Source organism: Cydia fagiglandana, chromosome Z, assembly GCF_963556715.1.
Source record: "Cydia fagiglandana chromosome Z, ilCydFagi1.1, whole genome shotgun sequence".
NCBI lineage: Eukaryota > Metazoa > Arthropoda > Insecta > Lepidoptera > Tortricidae > Cydia > Cydia fagiglandana.
Window position 1 is genome coordinate 34,567,577 of NC_085959.1, and position 18,995 is coordinate 34,586,571.

The window sequence follows — 18,995 nt, forward strand, 5'->3', positions numbered from 1 at the left end:
GTACCAAATTTCAACTTAATTGGTCCGGTAGTTTCGGAGCAAATTGGCTGTGACAGACGGACAGACGGACAGACAGACGCACGAGTGATCCTATAAGGGTTCCGTTTTTTCCTTTTGAGGTACGGAACCCTAAAAAGTGTTCATATCTACTTTTAGAGGGTTTTTAAGTACCTACAACGAAATATCTTGAGTTCGAAAATCGTTCGTAGGCTACCTTCATTAGCTGCTTAGGTACAGCTAACAACAGAAGTATCGGCAGGCGTGGCTCACTCCGCGATTTCGTCGCTTTCATCCGTTCCACTCCAATTTTGGGGAAAGCCATAAGCCGCGCGTGGCGCTGTCGCCACCTAGGTGGCGTGCTGATCGTAACAGACGCGTTTTGTTAGAGAGTGAGTCTTCTGTACCTAGTACTATTATTTATTCTGTGGTATCGGTGAGAGCAGAATGATCTGAACAACTTTGTTTCCAATTGAATACGAGATCATTTTCAAAGTATCAGGCAGATAGTAGGTACCTATTATATGCTTATTTGCTTTAAAAATGTTTAAATGTAATTAGGGTAGGTACATAACTGATTCCTATACCTACCACATATACCTACAAAGTACCTACCTATGTTTTGGCACGGGAACTATATTCAGCATTGTCTAAACGCAATAAACGCATGTATGTACCTACTCTAATTATTAGTCAGCAAAATAGGAATATCTTAAATTTGTGGCTATATAAAAGATTTTTGTTTTATTTTCGTTAACAACTATGGTCATATCATATCGCTCTTATTATGCTGGCACTTCGCATGGTGTTGCGTGTTCGCCTATCTGCTTTATTCGGACAAAAACAATGTGAGGCGGATTTATTCGTCTATATTTGCCATATTTGCTGGGATATTTGCATTTCCGCCCGCTAATGTCGGTTTTTGGCCACACGTGAAAGGACGCAAATAAGGCCAATACCTATTTGCGTTCACCGTTTACACATGGCTCGCTCATAGTAAGTGGTAAGTTCAAACATATTCGCGTTTTTCTATTGGCGCCCCAAGTGTGGATGTCGTACTTATTTCTGATGTTCGAGCTTCATACGAATATTTAGTTAAACACGGCGAATAAGTACGCTACGCGAATTCGCAACGCCATATCACAGGCCATGTGAAGCATGTGAAGGGCCAGCTTTTATACCGGAGTACCTAGGTTAATAATCGAATAAAAACTTAGCAGTTCGCGGCTATTGCACAAGACATTCACGTAGTTGATTCATAGAGGTGTAGACGTAAAAAGTGTTAGTAAAGGAACATAATAATACTAATAATTTACAAAGCTAAAGGCAGTGTGTTGAAATTCGTTGTAAATTTAACATTTATATAAAGAAAGTGATAAGTAAAAAAATAATCATTTCTATTTATTTTATGAAATTATAGTTTTTGCAAAGTTCTACAACATTTTGGCTCATCGGCGTTTGTCAGTGTGCATCAGTCAGATTGATTAAAAAAAACTTGACATTTGGACGTTTTAATCTATCCACGCTACGTCATTTTATTCAAAATGGCGCTGGAGGTGCATTGCGGTGTTTCCGCAGAAACAAGTAGCCAAGAATTATGATTATAATGCACCCAAAGACTTTAAAACAATGATAGTGAGTGCGTTTTGGTAGTGTTCGTGTTCTAAACATATACCTGCCCTTACAGTCAGTCAGCGTTCTCTTTACACGTGTTTACATCGTAATGCTGCGGAGAGTTAACTTTTATTCGATATGTTTCGCATTCGGCCTCAGTGTATTGTTAATTCTTGCTGGAAGTCGATATACAGATAACACGAATAACCGTCCATACCCAGAAAGTCGCAGGAATATAAGGAACTTCCTGAGGATTGAGGATGGAGAAGAACTATTTCCGCAGCCCATTCCGACGAACCCTTACGACGGGTCACCGAACATTGACAAAATATTGGAGAGGGCTAGAGGAAAGATTAAACTTGAGTTATCAAATTACAATTTCACACATTCAGGGGCAAAAAAATTGGAGGACTTGCTTTTGGAATCGGGGGGTAAGCCTCTGAGGAGTCTTATTATATCGACATGGAGGTCTGGCACAACGTTTTTGGGTGATATTTTGAATGCAGTGCCTGGAAATTTTTACCACTATGAGCCATTTTTGAGCTACGAGATAATTCAGATCAGAGGCCCACCCCAGGCCGACAAAGCATTAAGCACTATCAAGGGCATGCTCAACTGTGACTTTAAAAACATGGAAGATTATTTTACATACGGGAAGAGTCACTTGCACCAGTTTAGCCACAACACAAGATTATGGGACCACTGTAAATATAAGAAAGAACTGTGTTCTGATGCTGAATTCACTTCTAGGTTTTGTAGATTGTTCCCTTTCCAAAGTATGAAGATTGTGCGGCTGCGGCTACGATTGGTGCGAGACATTCTGGAAGACCATGAGTAAGTTTCAGTTTTTATGCATTGTTATCCAAATAACAAGTCTAACACAAGTATTAAGTAATTACTCTTAAAGCTTTGCTTTCACCTATTAATTATTTATTCAAATCTAAACAGCCATTTTCGATGATGACTAGAGGGCGGAGTACCGGTGGCAAATTTCACACTAAATGTATGGAGTCGCCTAAGTATTCTTATGATTAAATAAATAACGAATAAATGATTAATTTTGCATAATAATTTTTAGGAACTTATAGAAATTATCTTACGAGCATACAAATATAATGTAATATGTTGTTAATATCTATAATACATAATAATATGTTTTCTTATCAAAACATTATCATTAGGTACTAAATACTAGACTAAGAAGTTATACCTGCCAAACGATATATTATTTTCAAGACCATTCAATTACAATTGAGGACTGGAATTATGTGTTCGAGGTCCTCCTCACAATCTACACTTAAGTGCGTATCCATGTTATAAAATGACTGGACTATGGCCACATGTGCCTGGTTTTTCGGAGTGAATCGGTTTCTTAATTTATTGAAGATCCATTTATGAGTGGAAAACGATCGCTCTACATCTACCGATGTCATGGTTGCATGTTTAAGGACTTGTTTATAATTTTCCATTGTAATCATATTCCTTTATTCGTCAGCATCTGAGTTTCTATCTAGAACCAATTCGAGTTTATTTCGCACGGTTTCACTTCCTTGGAGGCTTAAAATAGTCCTAACTATATATATTACCAGAAAACTTTCTTCTATCGGAATTTTAGTGCATAGTGTTAAGTACTTACTTCCAATTTACGAGTAGGTACCATACTAAGTACATTAGGTAAATGAATAATTTTATTATTCAAGCCTAAAATAATAATTATAAAAACGACTCCATACCTTTTGTGTGAAATTTGCCACCGGTACTCCGCCCTCTAATGATGACCTTTGAGTAAAAAGAGTTTACTCTGGCATAATAAAATAATATAAGGTATACTAAGATATAAAGTTTCTTAACCCTTTGTATGACTTTGTCAACAATATGCTACTGAATTAATAACTTTGAAATCATAAATTACCGTCCTCCATAATTGTCTGGGACGGACACGGAACAAGGCAAACGGAAGGTTAATTTGAAAATAAAGTAGTCTGTTCTCCAAACAATGGTTAAGAAGCCAACACATTGTAAAAATAACTGTACAGTTGAGTTATGCTAATGCTATCTCACTTGTATGCAACTTACTATGTACGCAAACAATAGATATGACAATAACCCACATGTTGAGCCAAAACTAAATTGTATTGCGAATCCTTTTCAAAGTATTCATGTCACAGTAATAATGTATGAAAAAGAAATTAAAGCATGAACTATTATTATTTGTAAAGCAGGCAGTTAAAATAACTGATAATGCTTGTATCCAGAGCCATCAACCGAGTTTTCAGTGTTGAGTAGAGTTTGCATTGTACTTATCTAGTTATTATTAAACTCATTGACACTTTGGGCCGATACTACATCTTCTGGGAGTTTGTTCCAAGCTGTGACCACTCTGTTGCTAAAGAAGTGTCTGTGAGGATTATTGCAGGACCTGTGAAACACCAGCTTATACCTCCACCTTACCACCTTATTCCTTTCAGAATCTTAGGCAGGTTATGTAAGTATTTTTTTACTTTGTTTCAGGCTTAATGTAAAAGTGGTGCTGTTGATCCGCGACCCACGTGGGGTCATGCAGTCACGGCAGCACCGTGGCTTCTGCCTACCAGCTCCGGACTGCTGGCAGCCTGAATTGCTCTGCGCTGATATGATAAGCGACTATGTAGCTGCCGGGAGGCTGCAGCAGCAATACCCAAACAGGCTCATGTATGTATTACATTACACTACATACAGCATTGGTCTTCAAACTCAAAATATACTTTATTCATGTAGGCCTAGCAACAAGCTCTTATGAAAGCTCTTCTACCACAAGACTGCTAGGGCTTTACCCCCTTATTTCCGACAAATTGGTATGATGGAAAGGGACAAACAATTATTATCAGCTTAACAACTTTAGCAAACGTTTATGAATAAAGGGTATGAATAAGGTCTCTATAGGGCTACAGTACATATGGCGCTACATTCCCGCACTAGTGCGGTAATTAGCAATGTTTATGTCGAGGATAAAGGCCCATATGTACTGTAAAACGTTGTACTATACCCGCGGAATAGGTAATTTGCAACTCGTGTCGATTTTAAACATTCCCATCACCATCAGTTGTGTTTTAATTTATCTTCACTCATTCCGAATTTCCTACTTTTTGTACTTGTATCATAACGTAATGCACTCTTATGATATTTCATAAATAAGTATAAAAAATTGCAAAGTTGTACTTTATTATTACGAGGTTACCTCGTAGGAACCATATTCTCGGATTTGGAAGACGATTGCCCTTTGACCAAGTCCAAGCCATACTTGTCACACTTTGCTTTGGTAAGTAAATAATTGATATATAAAAGCGGAGTGTCCATATATTAGGCATTTGCTTAATGTGTGTTCTTATACAAAACATTTTTTAATTTTTCATAAAATTATTAAAAGGTACAATGCCTACTGTTTTTTTAATGGGTTGTCATACATATAAACATACTAGCATTTGCCCGCGACTTCGTCAGCGTGGAATTATTATTTAGGTAGGTAGGTATTATTTTATTCAATCTTCGTTTTGTTGATTCCCCATACAAACTTCAACCCCCCTTTTCACCCCCTTAAAGGGTGATTTCTTGAATGAAGGGTAGTTACCCTTTGTCCTTCCCCGGGACTCAAACTATCTCTATACCAAATTTCAACTAAATCGTGCACTAGCACCGGTGCTACACCGCGCGGGCTCACAGCTCACAGTTCCTATTGACAAAGTTTGTTGTACAGTTGTAGTTAAGTACCCATACAATCCACCTCTATAAGGAATGCTTTCTGCAATAAAGACTGTCCTATGTCCTTCCTCGGGACTCAAACAATCTCTATACCGATTTCATCTAAATCGGTTCAGCGGTTTAAGCGTGAGAGTAAGAGGTAACAGACAGACAGACATAATATTAGTATGGATACTTCATTTAGACATAATATTAGTATGGATTTCTTTTTAATTTCAAGTACCTACTCTCATACAATAAATGGGCAAAATTTGTATATGTCTTCCCCACTTTGTTCGTCTCCGAGTGGGAATAACTGCAGGTGGTTTGTGTGAGTGTGAGCACGAGTGGTTCATGTATGGAATGATATTCTAACATAATATTAGTAGCGCAGAGGAGTGTTTACAAATCCAAGGTTGAAGCCATTTGCCTCATTATATATGATACCGTAAGATTATGCACCCGCGTTAGTTTATTTATGATCTGACGTAGGTTGGATTACTTTTCATCACACTTGCTCGACAATGATCTTATTTCATGCAGGTGTACTAAAGGACAAACGCCTATAGGTACAGTACCCGCGGGAGTAGGGAGTTTTAGTTTTTTTTTTTCACAATCCATAACTAGCAGCTTTTTTAATTATCTCTCTAATTCATATAAACCCTTCTGACTTTTTTGAATTAAAAATTATTGTTTATTTGTAGAAATATTTAATTCGTAGAGCATTTTAAATGATAAACAAATGACCCTTCGAAAACACACTACTACTGCTTTATTCGAGTAGATACCGAATCGATTAAATTTTGTGAACAATGTAACTCGTGTTTTGTACGACAAAATAATAGTAATTAGTGTGAAGGCAATGGCGCCTCAGCTTTTTAACTCCTCTACATGGTAGTAATCGATTAAACTTTGTAAAACCAACACGTGCTTGACTCGTATTTAATACGATATACTAAACATATCATCGGATATATTATCTGCCTGTAAATGTGGTCTATAAATAGATTCTTTGTGCGAGGACAAAAAAATAGACATACATTTATTATGGATAGATCGATAGATAAACCATTTATTGATATTTCGTACTCATAAGTTCCGAAAAACTAATTGGTACAGTCAGCGTCGTATAGTAGTTAGCATCCAAAGTATTCAAATAGTTCGATACGCCATACAGATAATATGGTGTACCGAACTATTTGAATACTTTGGATGCTACCTACTATATGACGCCGACTGTACGAGCCGGGGTTTAAACCCGCGACCCCCAGATTTGTATTCAATGCTATTCAATCTAAAAGATAAGTCGTTCATTTGCAGGGTACTTCGCTACGAAGAGTTGGCCCTGGAGCCCACTACCACGACGCTCCGACTGTTCAAGTTCCTAGGGCTCAGCCTGACGCCCGACGTCGACGAGTTCCTACACTCGCACACCAATATCGAGGTGGCCGGCGTCAGCTCCACTTTCCGAGTGTCCCGTGAAGTTCCGTTCCGGTGGAAGAATGCTCTGGAGTTTGACTACGTTGAGGAGATCCAGGTAATACAACTGTTCAACCCTACCGATTATCCAGACCCCTGCCGATGGGTTTCTACACTGAGTCTGTCTTTCCACTGTGGCTGAGATGAGAGGAATACACCAGTAGCATTGGTTATAATCCAGCAGAGCGGAGAAGAGATGTGAATGACAACCAATGCTATTGGCTGAGTCCTGTCATCTCCGCTCATCTCTGCCTCAGTGGAAAGGCAGCTTTAGTAGAAAGGAAATCTTAAGGCTCCGTCACACAGGCGCGGGGGGCGCGTGAGCGGGGCGCGCCGCTTTTACATATAAAACGCTCACGCCGCCTTCACGCTCCGGAAAATGCGCCTGTATGACGGAACCTTTACATCAGGGTGGCCGGAGACAGCTATAACCTTCAGAGTGTCTTGCGTCGTGTCGTTTTGATGAAATAATAAATACCGGTCCGAATAATAATTACTTTGGACTAATTAATACATATGGTGATGGTGCTAATTTCCCGCACTAGTATCATTATTATCATTTTGTTATCTTGAATACGCCCATGAATCCCTTCATACATATTATAGAGGAATTATGATTTAACGCTAGTAAGGCTAAGTTATGTACTAAAGACGAATTTGGGGTACGTATTATTGCCAACCTTTATTTTCAATGTCTGTAACATTGATAATCGGGTTTGCTGATGGGGTGCCGTCGGTTACCTTATCGCAGCGCGGATTGCTCTTTATATAATGCAGAGAGCCTACCGCTAACACCGAAGTTCGCTATAGTCCGTTTTTTTTAGCATTAGAAAGAACTTCGCAGAAGTAAGCTTGTGGTTCCAAATCCGGCACTTCTAGCAGTAATAATTTGAAGTAAATTATATGTATTGACCATGCTAAATTAGATAATTCAACAATTATTAACAAATAACGAGCCTGATAAAAACTGCACGCTTGCTTCTGTGGAGTTCTTTCTAATGCTAAAAAAAACGAACTATAATTGCGGGCATCCTTCTCTATCACTCTTAATTCCTTAATTAGAGTAAAAGAGAAAGATGCGTGTAACTTGCGAACTACGGTGTTCTCCGTAAGCCCTCAGATTCAATCTGAGTGAATACAATCAGTGGTCACTAAGGCATAATCTCACTCAAATTGCTTGCTTATGCTGCCTATCTGTGAACTGGGGAAGGCTAGCGTTTGTACATAATTGGGCACTCATTTATTATGTAGCCACGACATTGAAGCCAAGGCCTTTTCGGTCTTTAGTTGCCGCTCAGACGAAGTGCAGTGTATAATGTTGGTTGGCGGCCGATATTAAAATCCTTAAATTACTTACAACAAAACTTTCAAGCGAAAGTTAGCCTTATAGTTTACTTCTTGTCTAGAACTTCATTATTATGCGTTCAAGATATTTTTTAAAGATATTATGTGGCTCTCATCGATCTGCCCTATTATTATAAGTCAAATCATGATATGGCACGGCAAAACTTAGTCAAATCATGAAATGGCGGTGTTTTATGATATACATAAGATTTTATGATGACTGCCGACATAATACATAATTTATTATTATTTGTATACACTGTAACAAAGTGATGTAATGCACTCTTCACTGCTAATCCGTAAAATGACGTAATAATGTAGATATAATATTCAATTTTATGAGAGCTGTTTCGCCTGTAACCAACCGCTTAGAGTTTCTTAGAAATAATTATGTGATCATTAGGGGCATGCCACATTGCGTCCGATTCGCATGACGCTATGCGCTTGCGCGTATTATAGCGACATCGTGCTCACGGCTCGACGTGCGAATCAGACGCAGTGTGCCATGTCCCTTACCTTCGACGACGGCAGCTGCGGTTATGCCGATGATTATCTAAACATAGAACGATTGTATTGGACCCAAGGCTACACATTATACTGCAGTTAGCGCATTCACTGCCAGATGACCTAGCAAGTTGAAATTTGGCATCCAGCTGGACAATTGTGTGGTTACCAATCAAACCCCCTTATTGAAAAACGCGCTACAAGCCTCAATTAGCTAATAATTGTTTGACTGTGTCTGTCATTTTGACTTATGTATTTGTAAGAAAGGGATAAAACATAATTAAATTAAATCGGGCCCGTAAAGTTTTATGTTATGAATAAGGGGGTAAGTATTTATCTTATGGTTTTAGTGATTTTGTACTGCGTACTTTCCAAATGTCAATTATTTTGCTGGCGAATTGGCATATTCTTAATATACTCGTAATTCATGTTTTTGATGGGATAGATATTTACTAGAGTCCCCAATGAAACAGATAGTATTATTAGTGTGAAGAGTTTGATGTCAATATAACTTGTGTAACTTGTTGTGTTGGGATACCCCCCTCCAATTGAGGGGGGATTTAAATCTTCTCGAGGCAGAGGTGTAGGGTTGCAGCCGGTGTAGCTTTATTTGACGTTTATAAGCGCATTGTAATATGCCTACTTGAATAAACTATCTTTTTTAGTGTTCCGTACAAAACTATGTTCACGGAACACTTATGGGATCACTTCGGTCTTGTTTATCTTTTGTATTTAATTTCAGATGGCATGCAAGGAGGCTATGGAGCTGTGGGGGTACCGCATGGCGTACAACGAGTCCCACATGGCTAGCAAAGAGTTTTACCCCTTAGAAAGATACTCAATCACACAATGATATTACGTAACCCATGAGCAAAAGGAAGAATAATTATAGTTATTTCACGTTGTTTTTTATACAAATTGGTAATGTATAATTTTATTTATTTAGCTGGTAATGAAAGGTGCAGCGCCGGCCTAGTCAAGCGCGTCATGTTAAAGCAAATCTCAGTCAGGTGTCTTCCCTAAATATGTATCTCTAAAGCAAGTACTAGTTTTCTAAAGGCACATCTACGTGCTAAAAGTCTTTGAGTTATAATTTTGTGGTTTACTTACATGTTGTAGGTATTGTTTGATTAGTATATTTAATAAAATTCTCTTAGTGAAAGTGATTCAGTCCGACGAATTTTTCACGAAGGAACATTCCAGATTGTTGCTATTGCAAATATGGTCAGCTAGAAAACGAAGTAACAAAAATAGTAGTCCTCATTACTAAACCAGTATTACTAAAACGTCTAGAATAATATTTGTTTAAAGGACACTAGTTTGTGCCCGAGTACATACATACCAGTAACTAACCGAATAAATTGATGTCTTGATGGAAACAAGGACATAAATAAATAGCGGTCAGGAATGTATTACGGTTGGGTAGGTAGTGGTGATAGTAAGTTAGTTTTCCTATTATTTATCAGCAAATTGGGACAGGGTTAAACGTGTTGAACATTTTCGGTTGGTTCCATGAATTTAACGTATGCAAAGGGCACTTAACGCCATTCATACTTATATTTTCTGAAGACTGAATGCATTTCCAGCGTTAGTCCTTACTCTTCCAAATATTATACTAACAAATTAATTAGCTCAGTAGAATGTTTGCGCTTTAAAATCGACTCCAGTAATGTCATGAAGTAATGTTAGATGTAATTAGTGAGCTCAGGTTGTGTACAACACCGCGGTGTGTCGTTATATCCAAATGTAAAAGATGGACCATTTAAATTACGAGAGGTCTAAATTGCTAGGTAAACGCAATGTATACAAGTACATGTATGAGCAATTTTTGTCTCTTCTACTTAATGCATATTAATTACGAATAAGCTTAGGCATTAGCACTCACGGAATTGACGAATTGTTAATGCTTCCAGTTAAGACACTGTATTATAGCGTTATTGTACGAACAAGTGGCTTCGGTCGGCCAGTAACGTTAGACAGGGGACGGGCGGGCGCGTTTTGCGCTCGCCTAGTGAGATACGTTTACATTTATATTGTGGCTTTTCAAACTAGAGAATATTCGGTTACGCTACTCGAAACACCAACTTACTAAATGCTTACTTTATTAAGCACTTGGTGAAATAACAATTATTACTACTTTGTCCGGCACTCGCGTGTCCGCGTCGGATCAAATGATAAAGAAAGCTGAATAATCTCCGTCCATGAGATAAATACGATCGTCGATATCAAAACCCCGAAGTTCTGAACTGACGGGCCCTCGTAATATATTTAATGTTACGAGATATTTCACGTTTACTGAAAAATACACGTTTTCAAGAATTACTTGCACAGTGGGTATCTAAAAGTGGCGGTGCGCCAATAGTATTCGTCGGGAAGCGGCGACTTTTAGTAAAAATACGCAACTGGCTGAAAATTAGGCACGTCTGTAGGAATCGAGTTCTATTAGCGCTCCGCTGCCGGTACTTAATAGACTTAACATTCACGATTTGGATGAGTGTTATCTTATTTGTAAACCTCAAGCGGGTTGCTTTTGAATTTACGTCGCTTGGTTAATAAAGGTGTTTGAGTAATAAATAGTTAAGTAGTAAAATAATCGGATTTACATTGAAATATAAAATATAACATGGTGTCATATCGTTTTTCGGGACGCCAGCGATCACGCACTAAGTCCCCGACCGCGACTTGTCCCGCGCGTCGATAATGCAACAAATGGAACTAATCTAAACGTAGTGAGATTCATTAAGTGCACTTGTTTGTAAGGTAGCTATAGGTTTAACGATTGAAACGTTGATGCTAAATTTGAATGTATTACTTTTCGCGAGTCTTTGGTATTTGAGGTAGGAAAGTAAAAAAGTAATTTTATGGTTTATCTTTAATATACATTGGAAATAAATGCAAGTAATAGATTAGTTATAAATAATGATAATCCTAAATCCTAACCATGACCGCACGCGCAACATTACATTAGTATAAAGATCAAATAGGTACTGAAGTAAGCATTTAAAGTATTGGCTACGGACATTCTGCGAAGACTCGTCTTTACGTAATTATATTAAATAGCATAAACATTAAATAGCATAGGTATCTTGAAGTCCCGTTGATTACAAAGCCTTATGTTCACTTATAAGAAGTGCTTATATTGGCCTTATGCAGTTTATATTCAAGAGGTAACATTCATATGTTTGTATAACATTCTCATCGGTGCGGTACGACTTGGTTGAGTTGCAATAAGCAGCGTATCTAATAAACAGAACTTACAAGCAGTGGAAAGTTCACCCAGGATCAGTTTTTAATCATCCTTGAAATTACAGATTCTTAAACTGTTCAGTGAAGACTGTCATTTAAAAAAAATCTGGTTGGTGATTTATAGTTCGTTTTTTTAGCATTAGAAAGAACTCCGCAGAAGCAAGCGTGCAGTTTTTATCAGGCCTGTTAATTGTTACTAATTATTGAATTATCTAATGTAGCATGGTCAATACATATAATTTACTTCAAATTGTTACCGCTAAAAGTGCCAGATTTAGAACCACAAGCGAACTTCTGCGAAGTTCTTTCTAATGCTAAAAAAAACGGACTATAGTTGTAGTTTTTAAGTCTACTATAGGCGACACAGCAATTTAATACAGTGTGTAAATCCAATCCGGGCAATAAATCAAACCAGACTTATGGCGTTACTCATAACATAAACGAGCGTAACGAGATACGAGCTTTTTATAGTAACAGTAAACTAAAATGCCAACAAGCGTTGACAGTTATTATACTTATTATAAAAAGCTCGTAACTTGTTTGATGTTTTACATTTGGGGCCTTATTATTTTTATAGTTGTTTTAATCGTATTATAAAGCAAGTTATTTCAATATACTTCTTAGGTCCTATGCCCTATGCTAACCGATCTTTAAAGGTTTCCCCGTGTTGAATTTACACATTGTATACCTAAATTATTATTCAGTTTTAACAAGTATCACATTCTAACTAAAATGTTAACTAAGATTATACTTGTTAAATAATAATTAAAAATTTCTTGGGCAGCTTGCCATAATACCTAAATATTAGGCACTTTTAATGAATAGGCGGGGGACCACACAGAGCGAGCCGCCTCGCGAAGAGATTTTCGCGCGAAACAAACGGCCCGTGACACAATATTATTTCGGAGACGCCACCTCATATCCGCGCCTTTCATCAGAGAGCTACGTTACCGCAACGCCGGCTGTAACATGCGGTTAGTAAATACATCTTAAAGAGTTTAATATGTAACTACATAATTAGGCATTAAAACCATCATGTGGTCTTTTTAAGTAACTCGCTTCGTTCGTTTCTTAAATCCATAGGTACCTTGTAAATTTGTACCTAAGTGTGACAGGGAGACAACACGTCGAACGTGATTCGCGGTAGGTACTCTGCTCGCTCTGTGTGGACCCTAATGCCTAATGGACTATAGTGATAATAGATTTAGTGCATTTACACACGTAAATGGAAAGGCCGGCTTAAGTTAATTTTTCCCTAGCTTAGCGTAATTAAACATAATTCATAAAATACAATAATTCTATACTCGAACAATTAAGATACTGATTAATAATAAGAATAAGCATGCGTTCCGTAACCTTCCGAAACCCCGGTTCTTAAACATGTATTTGAGCTTGGCTCTATGAAGGTCAATTGTTAAACAAAACCTTAACTACAGTCTGGACTGATAGAAATTAGATATTTAAGTTCTCTATCACTCAAATATGCAAAAGCGTTAATGAGGCGATAACTGAATCTATTTTCGATGTGACTCTGTGTCTGTTTTTCTATCTGTCCTGGCTATTAACGGGCGAATCAACTTTTTCTTGTCACTTGTTGCGATGGCTCTCTTTAAACCCTCTTGATACGGTTGTGTTCTAATGTGTGGGGAAGACAAACAAATTATAGCCAGCATTCAATGCATGTAGTATGATACCTTTGGGTATGTGCTTTACGCACACTAGTGTCCCATCCCCTCCCCCTGACGCAACCCCCCTTTTAGCATGAAATATGTCCCGGTTGACAGATTTTTTATTAAAAGGCATAAAAAACACAATTTGATCGAATCATATGGTATATACCATATTATATCACGTATACCAAATTAACTAAACAAGCTTTTCTGCGGTACTTATAAGCCCTTTCCATAATGGGTCATCTACCAAGCATGTTAGTAGAACGTGTGACTAAACAAACTCCATGCAAATGCGACTATCGTCCCCTGTCTGATGAGGCAGAATAAAAACAAGAAATAGTTGATCCGCCCATTCCTCAAATACATTAAGTAGTAGGTCAGTACCTAGCTTTTCTACGTACCTATTTGGGAATTGGAACAGGGGGCCGTTTTTGAATTTCGACCGCTCGATTACGATCAAGAATAATCTCCACTATTAGGCATTTAAGTTCTACTAATAGAATTGAAAACGAGTGGTCAATACCACAAAATTCCCAATTTCAATCGCTCTTATTTCAAAAATTGGCGTTTGAAGGAAAGAAACAGAAAAATTAGCATTTCGCCGTTTTCCACCGATTTTTGAGTGACGAAATCGAGCTATCGAAATTCAGAAATCGCTCCCCGGACAGATAGGCATGTTTGTCATAGTTTAATCTCTTATAGTAGGTAGGAAGTACGAAATTTCTTTAAATCTAGGTTCTTAAACTCATACAACGTGCTGGTAACCTCAGAAAGTACATTAAACGTACATTATAAATTAAGGTATTTCTAACTTGTGTATTAAGTATTATAACATTTATAACAATCTGTTCAGTATTTAAGAAGAAATTAACCATGGATACGTTTATTTGCCCTGGAGCAGCTGTTTATCTGAGGAATTGGAACATGGCAATTTAATGAGACTTCATAACACTTCAGGTTATGCAACCTCATTAAATAATAGGTGCATATACGTATTAAGTATTCTGTTATATGATTTATTTGTGACACATATTAATAGAGGCATAGGAAAGACTGATGCTGATTAGTTTGAAATTAAGTTCGTCAGAAAATTGAGCCCTTTTAATCTCATTAACACAATCGATTTAAAAATATTTTTATGTAGGGATGGGCGTAGGGTTTCGGCTTTTGGCCGGAGGCTCATGTGTACCTACTCGTATATTCAGTGAGAAGTATAGAAGTCTCTAAAGGCGTCCATGCCTACGAAAATATCGCAAAATTTAGCAAGACATTTATACAAGATAAATAACTAAGATTGGCCATTTGTTGCCCTGCAAAGTTTTTACCTAGTAGTTTTACTTTATTGCCTAAAATTAGGCTGAAGTACTCTGCGCTATGGCTCAATCCCATTCTGGACAGTATTTTGTTAATATGTAATAGGCATTTCTGATGGAGCCTGTAGAAAAATTATCTTCAAATCAATAGTTCAATTCTTGACTATGTACTTAGTTTGTAAACCACTCCGTATAGGAGTAGAGGAATCTATAAAACATAAGTAGGAAGTTGTTTGCATAAATTATAAATATTATTATACATGATGCTGTCGTTAGGGCACCGCGGCCTTATAAATATTTCGTCAGGTGACAAGCAAAGGTCACTAATTACAAAAAAAAATTAAACAAAAATCGGTCTTCTTTAAGTATTAATATGGTTCACTATGGCTATGAACTTGTGGTGGTACATAGGTAGTGACTTTTGCTTGTCACCCGACGATTTGGTCATTAATGTCTGGCTACATAATATCTTAACAGCTCAAGTGCTCAAATAGAAAAAAAAAACCATATACAGGGCGAGTTTTAAGTTTTGAAACTTAATAAATATGTAATCAGTATTTCCACCTGTGTTCATTGCAGCCTACAATCAAAGAAAAAACAACCAACGTGAAAATATTAAATTTAGTTATATGATGTGTTTCAGAACTATGTAGCATTTCGCTATATTTTAGGTTACTCTAAAGGCTAATAATCTGTTAGTGTCGCAAACGAGACAATATTTCGCTTAATGCATTGCCCTTTAAGTAATGTGTATGTGTTTACGAAGTAATACAACAAAGTCAATAAAAAGCCATCAATTACTAATTAAGAGAACATGCTTCCTAATAGATCTGACAATATAATAAAATATTATGTTATGCCTTAACGAAATACTGGTAGTGATATAGTTAAGATGTTTTTATTGAATTGCATGTTAGAGACTATATATTATACACTCATAATTATTTAGTGACGCCGTTCTGGGAGCTGGCTGGAACCAGTGTAGATTTTTTATCATATCATTAGCATATCATAAGGTACTGATTATACACGAAGTGAGTGAGCTGATCACGATAAACTTTCGCTTGCGCCTGTTATGAGGAATTTATTCAGCGAGCTGATGTACTACGCTTATATTGGCTATTACTTTACGTATTATAATGCTCCTATGTTTAATAATTAATTCTATATTTTGTTATGTTTTAAGATTTTAATAGGCTAAATTAATTTTCTTAATAGTAGCAGATACTTACCTACTCGAAATTTAGATCAAAAATACTATTGTTCAAAATTGCTTATTATTTAAGATTATCTTTAGATGACATTGTAAGCAATAAAATAATAAATTACACGAAAAGTTCAGCCCATTTGATTGGAAGCGGTAGAATTTAAGGGTAGCCTTATTAGTGTAAGAGTTAATCGAGTGATTAAAATGTTAAAAGTTATACTCAGTAGGTAGGTAGGTATAGCACGGCGGCATTACTCATTGCAAACATTGTATTCATTATCTTTTTGTCTTAAGTTTTAAGTTACAATAAATGGATGAGCCGTTCCAATTTTTGTTTTAGTGGACGTACCCTTCTACCTAAAGTAAACGTACCCATCATCAATCTAAAGAGACATACATTTTGAGAGACATACAATCGTGAAAACCCGACAGGTATTAACCACATAGACAGCGTTACTTACAAGAAAAAAAATTATAATGTTGAATTGCTTATAGTATTTTTTAAATACGATGGGTACGGTGACTATTTTCCATTCATTCCAACGTCAATATTGCAGACCAATCCTTAATAAATAAAACGTTTTTATAATCTGTTTATTCTGAGTAAAAATTGGAGTGTATGGTTAATATTCGGGCCCTGTCATGTGTTGTTAGTAGATTTTGACAAACAGTGTAAACAAGAGGACGATGGCCACACCCACGGCCATGAGGAACAGCGACAGGTTGAACATGTCCCCTGCGATGTTGTAGCCGGGCCCGGGCGCAGCACCGTTCAACACGTGGTTGCTTGATGGTTTGAAATCTACAAAATTGAAAGTTTACAATCGGGAGCCTTGATTATGAAACTGGGTGGATAAAGAATTTTAGAGGAAATTTTATTACAGCAAATGTTTATAATTTCATATTCCGCCAGACACATTTTCGAGAAAGTCAAATCGTCTGCAAAAACAAAAGATTGTGGATTTTGAGGTCGTCCAACGGTCTTAAAAATTAAAACAAACACTATATTTTAAATGTGCCTCTCTGAATGCCTCATTTGGTTTTCACGAAAAAGTGCATTAGTCAAACAATGTATGTACCTATATACATATAATCATAGGTTCTATTCTAGAATAAAGAGCCCTATTTACTACACATTTCTTACGTTATTCCAGCTGTTCATCAGGGAAGGCCAGAAAAGTAAAAACAGGTGAAGTTGTACAATTTACACGGAGCTGGTTTCCCGAGCCCAAGTTTAGTAATAAGGAGACATACCTAGTCCTTACGGCGCATTTGTAGCTCTATAAATTGAAGGTACAAGAAGTTCCCTTTTTCCGGGGCTATCTCTCAGACCACTGCTTCATAATCAATTACCTTAGTATTAGACAACCATGTCACAAACTCAAAAATCTCATGTCTCGTGATGCCTTCAGCATCAAGCTGCCTTTAAAGTACTCACAAGTACGTAGAGAGTTTTGTCATATCATTTGTAAACAACATAAGTGTGTACATACCAGTTTGAGTTGAACTAGTGGCCCCTATCATAATTGGAGCTATTTATAGATACATGTGTTTATGACAATGCTGAGTTAGGTTAGGTCTATGATAACAAATAAATGTTATTGTGCAAACAGCTGGTTAGGACGCGAAGTCCGGCTCCACTGACGTACGTTTCCATTCCATTGTGAGTTATCATCTTTATCTAAAACAAATAAACCGTTGAACCCATTGCCCGCCGAATTTGGTTAGTGACAGTTATGATTGGATAGGTTATGACTTAACTGCACTTCAGATAGGTAACTATTATCGTCAGTTGACCGCCAAAACTAAATAATCAATAAGTATACATACATAGTCCAAAAAGGGAATCGATAATTTTCTAGAATCGTTGCAGACTTATCGTGATCTAACTCTACGAGTATATAAGGTAAATCAATTTTAACGAAAATATGTAAAATACTACTTAAATGCTGAGGAAGTTATTGTTTTCCTTGTACATTTTGTTGGTAGTAGGAGTTGAGTAAGTTGAGTGAGTTGGTAATCCAAGAATTTAGTAATTAAATTGTTCATCTTCTGCGCAAATCGGCCTATTATGGTCCTTATTATTTTTTACTGAATTAAAAGGTATGGTGGAATCTATTCGAGCGATGGCGCCATAACCTTTGGCCTAACGTCGAGTAGATGGCGTTAATTTGTTATCAATATTTAACAAATTAACATATTATATATCAGTGAAAAAATAAGGACCAAAGTCAAATGGCGTTCTAACAGTTTTAACCTTCTGTCGAAAGATGGCAGTAAATGTACTGTGGCTACATAATTTATCATGACAGTAACTCTCTATACGCTCTATTATCTCTGCTCTCTGCTACTACGAAAGCACTTACCTGTTACGTTATTATAGTTTTATTTTAGTATAAATCCATTATCAGTTCATTTAAATATCCACATTTTTCACAAAAAGTTTCAGTTTTATATCGACCGACTTTCTTTGTTTTTGCTCCTTTTAATATTTCTACCATAAACTTCGCTGTATTTGGCTCTGGCCATAGTATTCCTGTAAAAAGAGGTTAATCACATAATTATTTTATAAACTCCAAACATATAAAAACATATTTCTGCTCTTTACCCTCTGGGTACCGAACCCTAAAAACAGTTATAGATTTGAAATTTGGAATAGTCATGAACAACGCGCAACGCTAACCCAGATTTATTTTATATTGAGATATATTTTCGTTTTATCTAATGTAAGTAATGTAATACCTTTAAACAAGCAATTGTTGTTTATTTATTTCGGGGATCTCTGAAACGGCTCTAACGATTTCGATGAAATTGCTATATGGGGGTTTTCGGGGGCAATAAATCGATCGAGCCTTTGCAAAAACGCGCATTATTGAGTTTTTATGTTTTCCGAGCGAAGCT

At 36.9% G+C, this 18,995-nt stretch overlaps 1 protein-coding gene across 1 annotated transcript; it reads left to right on the forward strand.

Moving 5' to 3' along the window:
- Positions 1-1,447: 1,447 nt before the first annotated feature.
- Positions 1,448-16,422, forward strand: LOC134678964 (carbohydrate sulfotransferase 4-like). The gene is made up of 4 exons (XM_063537720.1): positions 1,448-2,445; positions 4,123-4,302; positions 6,649-6,865; positions 9,398-16,422. The coding sequence occupies exons 1-4, from the start codon at positions 1,721-1,723 to the stop codon at positions 9,506-9,508; spliced, it is 1,233 nt and encodes a 410-aa protein (XP_063393790.1). The 5' UTR covers positions 1,448-1,720; the 3' UTR covers positions 9,509-16,422.
- Positions 16,423-18,995: the final 2,573 nt, after the last annotated feature.